Source organism: Geotrypetes seraphini, chromosome 12 (assembly GCF_902459505.1).
Source record: "Geotrypetes seraphini chromosome 12, aGeoSer1.1, whole genome shotgun sequence".
Taxonomy (NCBI): domain Eukaryota; kingdom Metazoa; phylum Chordata; class Amphibia; order Gymnophiona; family Dermophiidae; genus Geotrypetes; species Geotrypetes seraphini.
This window is the reverse complement of record NC_047095.1, coordinates 113804303-113821220: the sequence shown is the minus strand read 5'-3', so window position 1 is coordinate 113821220 and position 16918 is coordinate 113804303. Positions and strand designations below refer to the sequence as shown.

At 44.6% G+C, this 16918-nt stretch overlaps 2 protein-coding genes across 3 annotated transcripts in view; one reads left to right on the top strand and one right to left on the bottom strand.

The window, feature by feature from the left end:
- The window catches only part of LOC117346953 (vomeronasal type-2 receptor 26-like), a 107770-nt gene that overhangs the window by 7221 nt on the left and 83631 nt on the right, over positions 1–16918 (top strand). The gene's annotated exons all lie outside the window — the stretch shown is intronic.
- On the bottom strand, positions 2949–16460 carry LOC117346954 (zinc finger protein 184-like). Of its 2 annotated transcripts, none has more exons than XM_033917263.1 (6): positions 16218–16460; positions 13245–13371; positions 11155–11268; positions 8114–8242; positions 5768–5875; positions 2949–4603 (listed from the first exon to the last, which is right to left on the bottom strand). In XM_033917263.1, exons 1-6 carry the CDS (start codon positions 16239–16241, stop codon positions 3669–3671), a joined length of 1437 nt encoding a protein of 478 aa, XP_033773154.1. In that variant the 5' UTR covers positions 16242–16460; the 3' UTR covers positions 2949–3668. The 2 variants fall into 2 exon arrangements, with proteins under 2 accessions (XP_033773154.1, XP_033773153.1); XM_033917262.1 differs by having other exon boundaries at positions 2953–4606.

The window sequence follows — 16918 nt, the reverse complement described above, 5'->3', positions numbered from 1 at the left end:
AACATCTGGGTGTTTACTGAGTTAAAAAGCCTGATATTATCTGTGCAAGTTTTAAAAATGCACAGATAGATGAGCTATGGATTTGTCACCTGTCACAGTAGTTCACACCCTGATGACATCAAGATTGGATTACTGTAATATACTCTACATTGATGAAACTACAAAATATTTACACCTACTTCAGTTGATTCAGAATGCGGCAGCATAACTGTGACATCACATCACACTATTTGGCAAAAAACCTTCACTAGCTACTGGACTGTCTTGTAAACTGTCTCTGATCATTAAGGTCTTTAGCATTGCAATAGCTTTATGAACCGCTACAACCTCACAGTTCCAAGCGGTTCGCAAAACAAGAAACTAGAATGTACATATGGGAACTACAATACTGTGTTTCTCCGAAAATAAGACGTACCCCGAAAACAAGCCCCAGCATGATTTTCAGAGTAGGTCTTAATATAAGCCCTATCCCCGAAAATAAGCTCTAGTTTCTGACAGCAGCGCTTCCCCTACATCTTCCTACCCCCACCGTGCACCCCCCCACTGACCCTTCCTTCTCTTCCCTGCCAAACATGAGACTGAAATACCTTGTTACAAACGGCAACGTCGGCAGCAATCTAGACAGGCTGCTTCGCGGCCTTCTCTCACCCAGGCGTTCCGTGTATATATAGATTGTAAGCCGCTATGACTTATTGCAGGGGTAGGCAATTTCGATCCTCGAGAGCCACAACCCAGTTGGGTTTTCAAGATTTCCACAATGAATATGCGCAAGATTAATTTTCATGGACTGCTTCCAGTCAATCTCATGTATATTCATTGTGGAAATCTTGAAAACTCGACTGGGCTCTGCTCTCGAGGACCAGAATTGCCTACCCTTGACCTATTGCATTAATGCAGGGGTAGGGAACTCCGGTCCTCGAGAGCTGTATTCCAGTCGGGTTTTCAGGATTTCCCCAATGAATATGCATGAGATTTATTTGCATACACTGCTTTCAATGCATATTCATTGGGGAAATCCTGAAAACCCGACTGGAATATGGCTCTCGTGGACCGGAGTTCCCTACCCCTGCATTAGCAGAATATCAAGTGATAAAGTTGATGAACTATCCATGATCTTTTTTATCCACATTATGGTATTTCCTTGAAGATTGTTTTTATGTTTATTTTATATGTTTATTCAACTATGTATTTGTTTTTATTATGTGTTCATTTTAAATACTGTGTATGTAAATTTTGTAAACTGTTTAGTTTTAAACGGTATATAAATTTTTAAAATAAATAAACATTATCTTATGTGTTACTCCAACCTACCCTCTTTTCTTACTATTACTACAGTTCTACTACTTACCATCACTGTCAAGTTTTTAGAATCACGATGCACTTTTCTCTTTAATTTTAGATTTGTAAGCTGCCAAGGTTTTCACCATAATGTGCAGGATAGAATGGTAAACACAGAAGTAGAAAAGAGCTACAACTTTTAGGTAATAATGATAGCATTCATACTGACAAAAGCGAGACAGATATACTTCATTTGAGTACAGGGCAGTCATCTCAATCAGGGGCGTAATAATGGGGGGGAGGTCTTCCCTGGGTGCCCTCTTGGTGGATGTAGCAGCACCTGTCCTCCTCCCTGCCCCCCTCATTACTGCATGTGTGTGCACCGCTTCCCTTCCCCTGTACCTTTTGAATGTTCGCAGTGCGAGTAGCGACCCCTACCTGCTGTTCGCGCCAGAGTCGGCTCTTCTTCTGATGTCACTTCCTGGACCTGCACATAGGAAGTGACATCATAGGAAGAGCCGATGCTGGCACGAGCAGCAGGTTGGGGGTCGCTGCTCACACTGCGAACATTAAAAAAGTACGAAAGGAGGGAAGGGGAATGCATTTGCAAGGCTGGAGGGGGCAGAGAAGGAGCGGGTGGGGGTGGAGAAGTTGGTGGGGGAGGGGCACCACTTCCCCGGGCGCCTCTCACCCTCACATCACTGATCTCAGTGAACCAGTTCCCAGTTCAATCAGACTGTAGGCTTCTTTAAAAATTCCTTCGCCACAGATTGCAAGTGGTAATGAGTTTGCACCTAGGGCTACGTCAGTTGATGTGTCCCATATGTGAGAAACTCTGTCTTGCTTGTCCTCACTCTTATTCAGCACTTTCCCCACCTCCCCCTTTTACAAAACCGTAGCATGGTTTTTAACACCGGCTGTGGCAGTAACAGCTTTGACACTCATAGGAATCCTGTGAGCATCGGAACTGTTACCGCCATGGCTGGCGCTAAAAACCGTGCTAAGGTTTTGTAAAAGGGGGGGTTAATTCTTTAAGGAATATTTCCTAAATTCACATTCTATGTAAACATATCCAGGGAGGATTGGTTTTCCTCCCTGGCTGGATGTATGGACCGCTGAAAATAAGTTACTTTGCATTGGATGTGAAGTTTCATCAACTCGACTGAGAATATTGACTTTAAGATAAGCGCTTATTTTGCCTGAGAAGAAAAAATGGTAAAACTAGAAGGCATAATTTGAGGTTACAGGGAGGAAGACTTAGGAGCAGTGTTTGGAAATTCTTCACGGAGAGAGTGGTAGATGCATGGAATGCCCTCCCGAGGGAAGTGATAGAGAGGAAAACAGTGATGGAATTCAAAAAAAGCGTGGGATAAACATAGAGGATCTCTAATTCAAAAAGGAAGGATATAAATTAAAGAACTAAGGCCGGTATGGACAGTCCTGCATGGTCTGTGTCCCATATAGTGATTCGGTGTAGAATGGGCTGGGGTGGGCATCAATGGGAACTCCACTAATTTGGAACATGAGGATGTTACTGGCCAGACTTTATAGTAGATATCCTGCAAATAACGGGAAGATTGGAGAGGCTGGAGTGAGCTAGGGCAGCAACTTCAGTATTTGGAACCTAGGACAATACCAGAGGTTACTGTCTACGGCCCAGAAATATCAAAGAAGAAACAAGTTAATCTAATCATGTATTTCTTAATGGGCAGACTGGATGGACCGTTCAGGTCTTTATCTGCCGTCATTTACTATATTACTATGTTTTCTTGAACTGCAGATGATTTGCATAAGGGATTCTGATTTGAAATGATAACATCTGGGTTTTTGTACAACAGGTTTTTTTCTCCTATTCTTTTATAGGAGTTCTTTTTTATTTTCTTACTCTTCTGTTTTTCCCGACTGTTAAGAGCAAACCTATGATATGAACTAGGCTTCTGATCCCAATAGTGGTTTATTTTGAAGCCTGTTTTCTGGTTTTGAGGCTTGCTATGTGATAATTACCTTCGTGGTTTATCCCTTAGCGCAGCTCATTAGCAAACTTATTATTATCTAATGGAATAGAGAGGTCCCAAATGATCAGAACCTCTTCATTCTCCATTGTCTCTCAGTGTTACCAGTGTTTTTCAGATACAGTGAAGTTATAGGGCTTATCCAAGTGTCACTGGATGAGATATACTACCTTACTGAGTGTTTTTATATGTGTTTTGTCATCAAAGGTTTGCAGCCAGCAAAAAGATGAGTAACCATTTCTAATTCTGCTTTCCAGTCTGTTTTAATTTTTTCTTTGCCTTTATAATACCAGCATATTAAATAGTTAATTTCACCTTAACCTCTGCACTATGGTTTATTTTCTGTTGGACTAGTTTGATGAAAAAGTTCACCATGGCCTACATATCTCGACTATGGATCTTTTCATGCGTTTTTAAGGCACACTTGTAACTGTAACATTTATCACATTCAGAACATTTAAAAGGTTTTTCTCTCAGATGGGTGATTTCGTGCTGTCGCAAGTTGCCTTTCTGATGAAAACATTTGTCACATTCAGAACATTTGTACGGTTTCTCTGCACTATGGATCTTTTCGTGTGTTTTCAGAGCACACTTGTAACTGAAACTTTTATCACACTCGGAACATTTAAAAGGTTTCTCTCTCAGGTGGGTGATTTCGTGCTGTCGCAGGTTGCCTTTTTGATGAAAACATTTGTCACATTCTGAACACTTATACTGTTTCTCTCCACTGTGGATTTTTTCATGCGTTTTTAGGACACATTTGTAGGTGAAACTTTTATCGCATTCAGAACACTTAAACGGTTTGCGTCCCGTATGAGTGATTTCATGCAGTCGCAGGTTGCCTTTCTGATGAAAACATTTACCGCATTCTGAGCATTTAAATGGTTTCAGCCCTTTGTGAAATTTCTGATGTATTGTAAGCTGTGATTTGTATGGAAAACACTTTTCGCATTCTGTACAAATGAAAAGCTTGTTTCGTGTGTGAATTATTTTATGTTCTGTCAGGTCTGAGATGTTGGTAAACCTATCCTCACATTCAGTACATTGATATAGTATCTCCTCTTCATTTAGCCTCTGCGTTTGCAAAAGATTTGGGAGGTGATTGTAATTTCTCTCTTCTTCAGTACATATGAGTAGTCTCTCTGCCTTTGGGCCTTTTTCTTTCATGTTGGGTAGCAGTGGTCGGTTGACACCTCCTTCATAGGCAGCGGAAGGATCTAGGTTGTCTCTGGGAGGGTCCTTGTGTGTCCATTTCTTCTTCTGATGTCCATTGTGCATTCTCTGCCTCTGGCTATTATTCCTGAATCCTCCACCTGCTGGTTAATAATGAAATTGCGATCATTAATTTTACAGCTATAGAGGATGACATATGGTCAAGTAAATATAATAGTTAGGGATTGGGATTTGTATATTGCCTTTTTGTAGTTTTACAACCACACTCAAAGCAGTTTACATATAGTTACTTCAAGCATTTTCCCTATCTGTCCCGGCAGGCTCACAATCTATCTAATGTGGTATACACACGCAAAATATCTGGCCAAGAAAAAAAAAAAAGCCTCTCCCCACCCCAACAAATCACTCCCTCCCTTCCTCCCTCCCCGAACCCAAAAAATGGCAGGAAGGATGCCGAATCCCTCCTGCCATCAGCATTCCCCCCACCTTGCTAAAAAAAAAATGGAAGAAAAGATGCCAACTCCTTCCTTCCCTCCCCCCTCAAATAAACGTGAACTCCTCCATCCCAGTCAGCCCCCTATCCCTCCTTGTACTTCTAAAAGTTGGGAACAGGAGGGGTGTTCAATCCCTCCTGCTCCTCGGCCTCTTCCGATGAACTGGGGCCTTAGACCCTGCCCCGGTGCATCATGTGATGCATGGGGAAGGGCCTAAGGCCCTGATTGGCTAAGGCACCTCGGGCTCCTGCCTCTTATCATGGTATAAAACCAGCGCATGTGCAGGGACCTCCTTAGGTTTGAGCCTATGGAAGTCCCTGATTGGCCAAAGTGACATCGGGATGGCATCCACGCATGTGCGAGATATCATCGTGTCACACAAGCGCATGTAAGGATACCGTCTCGACGAGCACACAGGTTGAGGGGGTGGGGCTGGGAGTAGAATGGGGCGTGACTTGGGCAGAACGGGGCATGGCCAGGGGTGAAACGGGACAGGGCGGGCCTGGAGCAGGGCCATGGGTCCAGATTTTTGTTTACGATAATCTGGTAACCCTATTTAAAATGCTACTTTAAAAAATTTCAGAGTGTCTACCAACGCCGATTCATGTCAAAGGCAGGTGCCAGAAATGTAGGCCTTGAAAAGCCTATCCTACATTTCTAGCACCTACCTTTGCAGGAGACGTGATTCTCTAAAACGGCGCTGTCGCTTGATTGGCATGCTATCGGCCACTTTTAAGGCAGCTGCCAACAATGGTGTCATCTAGAGAATCTGGACCCTAGTGTTTTATTTTCAAGGATTTTCTTGCTCACCCCTCTTGATATCGGTGTCTTTGTTTCCTCCGTCTGGATGATCCCAATCTTCGAGCTCTTTAACTTTCAGGGCATCCGCTATGGGGTCAGGACTGTACCCTCTTCTGCCTATTAGAAAAATAGGAAAATCTTCTCAACTTTTAAATATTCTTGCGTATTGACTTAAAAAAGAAAACATTTGGCTAAAGTGAGATAATGGGAATTCTGTGCACTCTGTAACAAGAACAAATATTTATATTAAGGTTTGACAGCGACACCTAATGGACTTAACCAGAAAGCTCAGTTACCTGCATCTTTGTAATAAAAACATAGAACCTTGATGGCAGATAAAGGCCAAATGGCCCATCCAGTCTGTCCATCTGCAGTAACCATTATCTCTTCCTCTCCCTATGAGATCTCATGTGCCTATCCCCGCGCCTTCTTGAATTCAGACATAGTCTCTGTCTCCACCATCTCTTCCGGGAAACTTCCACGCTTCTACCACCCTTTCTGTAAAAAAAAGTATTTCCATAGAATACTCTTGAGCCTATCACCTCTTAACTTCATCCTATGCCCTCTCATTCCAGAGCTTCCTTTCAAATGAAAGAGACTCAACTCATGCGCATTTACGCCATGTAGGTATTTAAATGTCTCTATCATATCTCCCCTCTCCCACCTTTCCTCTAAAGTACACATATTGAGATCTTTAAGTCTGTCCCCAAATGCTTTATGATGAAGACCACGCACCATTTTAGTAGCCTTCCTCTGGACCAACTCCATCCTTTATATATCTCTTTGAAGACGCAGTCTCCAGAATTGTACACAATATTCTAAATGAGGTCTCACAACCTGTTTGGCCACCTTAAGATCATCACATACAATCACACCCAAGTCCCGCTCTTCTGTCATGCAGATAAGTTCTTCACCCCTTCTGGTTTTTGCAGCCCAAATGCATGACCTTGCATTTCTTAGCACTAAATTTTAGCTGCTAAATTTCAGACCATTCTTCAAGCTTCGCTAGGTCTTTTTCCATGTTGTTCACATCATCCGCAAAGAGGCAAATCTTACCTGACAGCCTTTCAGCAATATCATTTATAAAAATGTTAAAAAGAACAGGCCCAAGAACAGAACCTTGAGGCACACCACTGGTAACATCCCTTTCCTCAGAGCGATCTCCATTGATCACTATCCTCTGTCGCCTTCCACTCAACAAGTTCTTGAACCAGCCCGTCACTTTGGGACCCATCCGGAGGGCACTCAGTTTATTTATTAGACATCTGTGTGGATCATTGTCAAAGGCTTTGCTAAAATCTAAATATACCATATAATCCTAAAGTGCACATCCTCTATCCAATTCTCTGGTCACCCAGTCAAAGAAATTGATCAGATTTGTCTGACAAGACCTACCTCTAATGAATCCGGTCCTGTAATCCACGGGATTCCAGAAACTTCCCTGCCGTGCGTGCACCCCCTTTCCCTTCTCCCGTACCTCTAGTTGTTCACCGCCGCAAGTAACAACTTCAACGTGCTCCTTGCGACCCCGGCGGCACTCCCTCTGACGTTCCAATGGCCACCCGGAAGCGACGTCAGCGGTAGGGCTGACGTGGTCGCGAGAAACACGTTGAAGTTGTTGCTTTTGGCGGTGAACAACTAGAGGTACGGGGGAAGGGAAAGGGGGAGTGCGCGTGGCAAGGGGAGGAGTGGGAAGAGGTGAAGGGGCGGAGTGGAAGAGGGGTGCCGACGCCTCCACCAAATGGCACCCGGAGCAGTCTACCCCTCTTGTCCCCCCCTCCACTTACTACGCCACGGCCCAAAGGCTAGAAACTCAGGCCCAAATTCTGTAACCAGCACCTAATGTTAGGCACCTATTTCGGAGGCGCCAACTAGATAGGCGCCTATCTAAATTGAATAACAAGCTTAATTGAGTTTTTTAATCAGCAATAATTGAAACCTAGGCGCCTATCAAGAAAGAGCGATTCTGTAACAAGGCGCCTCTAAAAATTTAGGTGGCCTCCAAAAAAATAGGCATGTTAGGGCACGGGCGTGGCTTCGTGTTAGGCACCTTGTTACAGAATCGCTGCTCTTAAGCGTGCTTAAGCGCTCGCAAGGCCGCCTAACTTTTAGTAGTGACTAGAGCTGGCCTATTTATTGGGCGCCTCCAAAATGGGTGCCGCTCAGCGTGATTCACTAAACAGCGCCCAATTTCACTGGAATTGCGCTGAACGGTGCCTAATTCGGCGCCTAACTTTTGGGCGCTTCTTATGGAATTTGCCCCTCGGTCCTTTATCGTAACTCCTAATTCTTGCTGCGCCTGGACCAGAGATGCTTGCATCGGCCCATCACTAGCTTTCAATCCAGCTACATCACCTGCTTCATGCAGTTCCTCATAATTGCCTCTGATTGTCAGGCTTCCGCTCTCTTCAAATTCCTCAGGCTCAATCCCGAATTCCTCTTGCTTAAATCGGATCAAAATTTCCGGTTTGATATGGGAGAAGCCTGTTGGAGGAAAAGATGGTCACTATGGATTCAATATTCTAAGGCATTGGCTCTGAGTCCTTTCCTGGGAACCCCCAGCCCAGTCGGTTTTTCAGGATATCCCTAAAGAATGAGCATTCCATTTACAGTGGTACCTCGGTTTACGAGTGCACCGGTTTGCGAGTGTTTTGCAAGACGAGCAAAACAGTCGCAAAATCAGCGCCTCGGAAACCGAGCGCGCTTCGATTTGTGAGCGCCCCCCCCCCCCCCCGCGAACCGGCACCCTCTCCCCCACGATCGGGCACCCCCCCGCCACCATCGGGCACCCCCCCGCTGCCATCGGGCACCCCTCCGCCGTGACCTGAGGTCCCCCCAACCCACCCGAACCCTCTTCTTACTTTGCTGTAGCCTCCGCAGCGGCACCGGCACCAGCATGTCCTGTGCGTGGTGCCGGGGCCTGAAGATCTGCTTCCTGTGCTGGGCCTTGAGCATGTGCGCATGCTCAAAGCCTGAGAGTTAACGTCGAACGTGAACTCTCAAGGCCCAGCACAGGAAGCAGATCTTCAGGCATCGGCACCACGCACAGACATGCTGGTGCCGGTGCCGCTGCGGAGGCTACAGCAAAGTAAGAAGAAGGTTCGGGTGGGTTGGGGGGACCTCAGGTCGCGGCGGAGGGGTGCCCGATGGCAGCGGGGGGTGCTGATCGCGGGGGGAGGCCGTCGGGGGGAGCAATGCCGGTTCTCGTGGGGGGGGGGAGCAGTGCTGCTGGCCTCGGGGGGGAGAGGGTGGGGGGTGGGAACCTATCAAAGCGAATTTCCATTATTTCCTATGGGGAAACTCGCTTTGATAAACGAGCATTTTGGATTACGAGCATGTTCCTGGAACGGATTATGTTCGTAATCCAAGGTACCACTGTACTTTTAAAACAGTATCACAATCATAAATCATTGCATACTTTCTTTCCCCAAACAACCCCTATAATGAATATGCACAAGATACATTTGCATGCCTGCCTCCTCCATTATATGAAAATCTCTCTCATGCATATTCATTAGGGATATCCTGGCTAGTGGGGGGGGGCCTCCCCCAGGACAGGGTTAATAACCACTGAGATAGAACATCTGTAGCTCTGGAAAGAAGAGCCAGGTAGAGGAAGGAAAGGGAGGCTCTATGGGGCACCAGAGACAGGGATCTGGCACCTCCTGGTGTGACTCCTCGAAAACCAGCACCCACCAAGCTCATCAGGGAACCAGCTGATTGACTGGATCAGGAGCAAAGGACTTAATAATATGCCCATCCACCTCCTGGAGATAGAAAATACTGAGGAACTGGGCTAGCTGACTGAGGATAGGAGGAAGTCTCAACATTTTTGCTTGATCAGTTAGTAAAGAGTGTTCAACCTGTGAGTCTACACCGTTCATAATTTAAATCTTTCCGCAACTTTGTTGGTTCCCTGAAGCAGATACAAAATGTGTCACGATGGAACCTGGTACCTGCAAGCTACAAGATAAGTTGTATCTTGAATTCAAACGTATAAAGAACAGTTCAGCCTTAGTGGCATCTGTAGTTAACAGTTAAAATATTTATACTACTTACTAATGGTGCTTTAAAAAGCGATGATTGGGTGGTGAGACAGTAGTGTTGGGGTTCGCTCCTGTTATTGTCTCCAGGTCTCTGAGCGCAAAAGCTACCAAAGGTTGTAAGCTAGTTTGAAGATAGTGAAAATTATTACGAGTGATTCTCATTATACTCAAGGATATCCTGTGTAATCACTCAGTCTGAGAAGCCTTGCGTGTTTCGTTCCCACCTACATATATTTGACTGAGAATATATGGCACAGCTCAATTCTTTGTATTGTATTCCCATAAGACCTGGAATAATGGAAAGATATGTAATGGAACAGTCCTTTCCTTTATCTCCCCAATAGTTTATTCCTGCAAAATAATCCATCAGTGTCAGAGTTCAAAGTGTCAGAGTGTCAGCAGACATCGGAAGTTCACTGAAAGCTGAATTGCAAGCTAGACCAGAGACTGACACCCATTCTGGAAGACTTAGTCCTTCGCTGTTACCATTTGGCTTCCTGAAGAAATTTTGAAATGTGGCACGTCGAGGCCAAAGAACTATACACAAAAGATTAGTGCTTTGTCAATAATACAATCTTTCAAGTCATGCCTCATCGAGGTGGAAGAAGATATCTTCTTTTTCAAGGGTCCCGCGGCAACAAGGGGGCATCCGTGGAAAATCAGGGGCGGGAAACTGCACGGGGACACCAGGAAATTCTTTTTCACTGAAAGGGTGGTTGATCGCTGGAATAGTCTTCCACTTCAGGTTATTGAGGCCAGCAGCGTGCCTGATTTTAAGGCCAAATGGGATAGACACGTGGGATCTATTCACAGAGAAAGGTAGGGGAGGGTCATTGGGGTGGGCAGACTAGATGGGTCGTGGCCCTTATCTGCCGTCTATTTCTATGTTTCAATGTTTCTAAGGTGGAAGTTATGCTATGATTGGGTGGTGAGGTTTTTTGGGGACTTTCTGTCCCCTTTTTCCTCCATGTCTCTGAGCACAATCTATCCACTGATTAAAGTATAAGGAATATGGAGTTCCAAGAGGACTTTTAAGAAGTTACAGCAATTATACCAGCGTGTTTTTTGTTTATTTTCCAGAGTTCAAATGGTGGCAGCAGGCCTTAAGGATGTGCAGGAGGATTTTAGACTTGGGTAAATCTGATTAGTAGCATCTCCTTGCTAATTTAATGCTCAATGAAAGCACAGATGTTACAGTCAGATGACCTATTTTATATCTATAAGGATACACCGAGAACCTGCTAAAAGCCATTTCCTAAAATAACTCAATTTTCTGAAAGTTTGATGTCAATGACTTCTCTTCTGTGATCTCAAAATGGAAAACTCTCAGAATCTAAAACATTTACTTACTGTTGGGGGGGTCAGTCATGTTTTCTTTTTTCTCCCACTCGTAGTGTTGGACGGGATATTTCTCGTCTTCCCTTTTAATCTTGAATATAACATCGGGATTAACAATTGAATAACCTGTCATTAAGAAATAGGAAAATGACATTTAAATTGCACTTGTTTATCCCTTGGAGGCGGAGCTGCACGGTTAGGGGAGCAGGCTGCAAATCAGGAAGCCACATTCCTTTTCATCCACTGACTCTCCTGTGGCTTTAGTAAAAGGGCCCTACATTCATTGTGTGAACTTTTCACTTTGACTTAAGGCTTAAAGTCACAATGAAATCTGTAATTCTTTGCTATCTCATCAAGAAGCGATGCAGTGGAAGAAATTCTCATTCCATATTCATTCTGTTTCTAATTATTTCAGCTTTAGAAAAGAATTGAAAACTTCCATACCAGAAATTCATTCCAAATAATTAGACCCTATTTTATTTCATTTATAATTTTGATTCAGCACTTATTTAAAATGTTATAATATAGTAGTTATTAATATTTTATTGGTTAATCATTTATTATTTTATTTTCTTGATTTTAATCTGCAATCATTTTCTTGATTGTAATCTGAAATAAACTTCCATGAGGTATTTGCAGAATTTAACATGTTGGTATGTTATGTTATATCAGTTAAGCCAACATTTACAGAAAATTGCCATTTATACACATATGTGTATATGGCATTATTCTGTACCTTCATATGTCCAGCATACATGTCAATCTACGCCGTACCTCAAAAAGGACATGGCGGTACTTGAGGGAGTCCAGAGAAGAGCAACTAAACTGATAAGAGGTATGGAAAACCTCTCATATACTGACAGACTGAAAAAGCTGGGGCTGTTCTCCCTGGAAAAGCGGAGACTTAGAGGAGACATGATAGAAACCTTCAAGATCCTGAAGGGTATAGAAAAAGTAGACAGGGACAGATTTTTCAGATTATGGGGAACAACAAGTACAAGGGGGCACTCGGAAAAATTAAAAGGAGACAGGTTTAAAACAAATGCCAGAAAGTTCTTTTTCACCCAGAGGGTGGTGGACACATGGAACGCGCTTCCGGAGGCTGTGATAGGCCGGAGCACGTTACAAGGCTTCAAAGAAGGTTTGGATAGGTTCCTAGAGGATAAAGGAATTGAGGGGTACAGATAAGAGTAGCGATAGGTTATAGGGATAGTCTGGGACCATTGCTCAGGAAATGGGCCTGATGGGCCACCGCGGGAGCGGACCGCTGGGCGAGATGGACCTCTGGTCTGCCTCAGCGGAGGCAACTTCTTATGTTCTTACAGTACGTGCCCAGTTTATAAAACTTCTGCTCACATCATGCCTCCTTGAAATCTGTATGTGCTGCAGATATATTCCTCTGCTTATACATGCATATCCTGCCAATTCTTAAAATTATCTCTAAAAGTCTGATATTAAAACCAGAGAGTTACATGGGAATGAGGATTACAGGAATCCCATGGAACCCGTGGGATTCCCACTGGAATGGAAGAAGTTACCATAGGATTCCCACAGGAGTATAGTCAAAATCGCTGGTGACTCCAGAATCAGGCAACTGGAGCACCAGACTGAGGCTTGGAACGTACACAGGAGAGGCAGCTGGAGCACCAGACTGAGGCTTGGAACACTTATTGTTTGAATAGTGAATATCATCCCAAAAAAAGTTACAAGAGGCTGATGGGGATGGGAGGAAGCAGAGGTTCTGCATGGGTGAGGATGGAGGAGATTTATTGGGGGGATAAGTGGGAATGGAATAGATCTTAGTGGGTAAGGACAGGCATGGGTTAGATTCCACTGAGGATGGGCAATGATGGTGAAATTTCTGTCCCCATGCAGCTCACTAGTTAGAACATAGAGCAGCATCTTTTGGTAGGCCTGCAGCAGTGGTATCTGTCTCCGGGTCCTGGAAAGCCAGAGCAGATGGACTTGGAAAACACCAGGAACCAGATCACAAATTTTAGGCACCCATGGAATCTGGCATCTGGGATTTCTCCATCCCTTATAAACTGGCATCCTAGAATACGAGGCTTGTAGGTGGCAGATGTTAGGAAATGCATATTTACCCCGTGACGTGAGGATGCCATGAATCTCCTGGATGACATTTCTGTACATCTCTTTCTGCCACTCTTCCAGAATGTTCCATTCTGTTTCCAAGAAATAAGCAGCGACATCATTGAATGTGATTGATACCTGTAACAGTAAACAGGACATCTTCAGCTACAGTTCGTTAGGTGTTTTGTGTAACAGACAGTTATGTGACCTCTGTATCCAGGTCTGGATTAAGGCCAACTGAACAATGGCCAGCTCAACAATGGAGTCCCTTGGCCCCTCCACTACTTAACTGACAAGACAAAACATTGACTACCCCCCCCTTTAATAAAAGTGTAGTGCGGTTTCTAGCGCCGGCCACGGCAGCAACAGCTCTAACGCTCATAGAATTCCTTTTACCCTCCCCCCCCTTGGTGCACTAAGCATGGCTTTATCTTGCTTAATGGTTAATCCACGGCTGTCTCTCTTATGATAAAGATTTCCGACTAATGCTAGTTAGATCTATTTTATATGAACATTTCAGAAAGTTGTTGAAAACCTTTCTCTTTTCTAAATTTTTGATTAATTATATACCTCTGTATTCTTTATAACATTCTTTGTTTTTTCCCTTAGTATAATCTTTTGTTAACCGCATTGAACTCATGGCTATGCAGTCTAGAATTCTGCTGTTATGTTATGTCTATATCAGTTCTCCAGTACATTACAGCATGTCATGAAGAGAACCCTGTTTTCTTAAATATTCAGTATTTTCTATGGATTCTCTGGTCTGCATAAAAGCAAAGAACATCTTAGGTGCTAGCTAATGTAGCAGTTAAAGGAGACCCATACCTAGGGTTACTAGACGTCTGGATTTACCCGGACATGTCTTCTTTATAGAAGATTGTCTGGGTGTCCAGACGGCTTTCTCCCATGTCTGGGGAGAAAGTGTCTAGAACCTCAACCTGTTTGCCTTGTCCCCCACCTACCGCCGGGCTCGGCTGAAACTGAATCTTTGGGCCGGGTGGCAGCAGCAGCAGCAGCAGCAGCAGCATCAAGGTAAGCCTGCTGCCATCAGTCTGCCCCAGAAGCCTTCTCTATGGAGCACCTCACCTGCACGGGAACAGGAAGTTGCTCCAAAGAGAAGGCTTCTGGAACATAAGAGCATAAGAATTGCTGCTGCTGGGTCAGACCAGTGGTCCATCGTGCTCAGCAGTCCGCTCACACGGCGGCCCTTTGGTCAAAGACCAGTGCCCTAAATGAGTCCAGCCTCACCTGTGTACGTTCCAGTTTAGCAAGAATTTTTGTCCAACTTTGTCTTGAATCCCTGGAGGGTGTTTTCCCCTATAACAGACTCTGGAAGAGAGTTCCAGTTTTTTACCACTGTGGATGAAGAAGAACTTCCTTACATTTGTACGGAATCTATCCCCTTTTAACTTTAGAGAGTGCCCTTTCGTTCTCCCTACCTTGGCGATCATGTCCCCTCTCAGTCTCCTCTTTTCTAAGGAGAAAAGGCCCAGTTTCTCCAATCTCTCACTGTGCAGCAACTCCTCCAGCCCCTTAACCATTTTAGTCGCTCTTCTCTGGACCCTTTCGAGTAGTACCAGGCTTACCTTGATGCTGCTGTCATCTGGCCCAAAGATTCAATTTCAGCAAGGAAGAAGGTGGGGGACAGGGGAGAGATAGAAGCACTCTCTTGTTGGGGGGGGAGTTTAGAGGAAGGGAGCGAGAAAGAGAGAGAGAGAAGCACCTACAAGAGGATAGTTGGAGAGAGAATAATCCGCAGGAGAGGGGATTGTAGAGAGAGAGAGAAAAGCATTTGTGGGGAGGGAGGTAGAAGATGCTCGGATGCCCTCTAGACATGGCTCGAGCTCGGGTCCTTCCAAAATCTGGATGACTTGCTGGGTTATGAAAGTCCATCTGGGCACCCAGACATTTGGTAACCTAGTACAAGTGCTTGTGTGTGCGAGTATGTATGTGAAAAGGAGCAAGTACAAGCGTGTACATGTGAGGGTACATGGAATGGTGTAGCAAAGGTGAGCGGTACCCCTCCCATGCCTTCATCTTTGCCCCCCACGATCCATCCCTGATCCCACCTGCCCCGCGCGCCCCCTTCCCTTCCCCAATACCTCTAGTTCAAGTTGTCGCTCACAGCGGTCAACAACGTGCTCCTCGCGACCCCGTCGGCTCTCCCTCTGACATCACTTCCTGTGCGCGGCACCCGGAAGTGATGACAGCGGAGCACGTTCTTGACCGCCGTGAACTACAACTTCAGTTAGAGGTATGGGGGAAGGGAAGGGGGCCGCGCACATGGCGAGGGGGGGGTGGGACGAGGAGGAGTGGTGCCAGCACCCCCACAAACATGGTGCCTGGGGCAAACTGCCCCCCCCTCGCACCTCCCTTTACTATGCCACTGGGTACATGTGTGTGCGAGCGATTGCTCAACTATGCATGCTGTGAGGACTGTGGCAGAATATTTTATCACGGCGCCGTAATATTGGACTGCGGGCCTATATATTTATTCAAGACACTTTTCGTTATAACTTAGTAGATTCTCAAGAGACGCCTGAAACAGGCCTGTGTGTGGCCAAAACATGTACATGTCGTGTCATTGAGCTATTGGATGAATAAAGTCATTTGAACATTGGATGAGTAAAAGGACATCTTTATAATAATTTGTGGTCATTAGACTTATTTTATGCAATTGAAAAAGTCTATATTCTAAGGATTTTAAGTGATATATAAAGTGTAAAATGTATTTTTCTTGTATTCACTTAATGAAAGTATTAAAAATGAATAAAGATAAATAAAAGAAAAAGTCTGCATGGTTTCTTAGCCCTCCATCCTACAATTCTCTGCTGATCACAGGGGTGACCAAAACTCAAAGGCTCCCATGTCTACAATGCTTTTATGCATTGTGAAGAGAGAAGGCTGGAACAGCCCACACAGTAAAAAGTTCTCTTTTTAGTATCCATGCCCTGTATACAAGAGGAGAGGGAATCATTTCTTACCTGATCAGGAATCCAGGCAGACATTTCCCTCTGGATTCAGGCTGCAGATTTCTCTGTTCTGGCAAAGGTGAATCTCCAGCTGGGCTGACACCTAAGGAGCTGAGAGCAGATCAGGGGCTTGTGGGGATTTCCAGTTCTGGGGAAGGAGAAAGTTTCTTGCTCTGATTCCCAGTCTTTTCTGCTTTTTTTGCAGCCTGACAAACACAAGAGAAAGACAAAGCAGAGGAGCATGCGCAAAGCACCTCCTTCAGTGTCTACGTCTTATCCTGGGGGATCCCACCTCCTTAAGGTGGATTTAGAGATCGACCTGGCTACTGGCGAATCACAGACCCCCTTGGTTCCAGCTGCATCTATGGATTTGCAGTTTCAGCTTAAATACAGTACAAATCCAAAAATCCAGATGCTACAAAACCTGGGCCACCCGAGAATCTGGACTCTTTAACATTGCAATCCAGACTCTTGGGGAAAGAGAGAGAGAGAGATGGTGATGCCAGAGCTTTTACAGTAAATGCAGGAGAAAATGAACATTAGAAAATAAATATTACTGTAAAATGCTTATGTTTTCTATGGTTTAATTCAATGAGATATAATATTTAAGTTTCTTTGTTTGTTTTCCTGTAAATATGCCTATTTTGATAAATGAAGCATTATGTATTTGTCAACAAAATTGGCTTCTTCATCTCTTCTTTATACCTTAAATA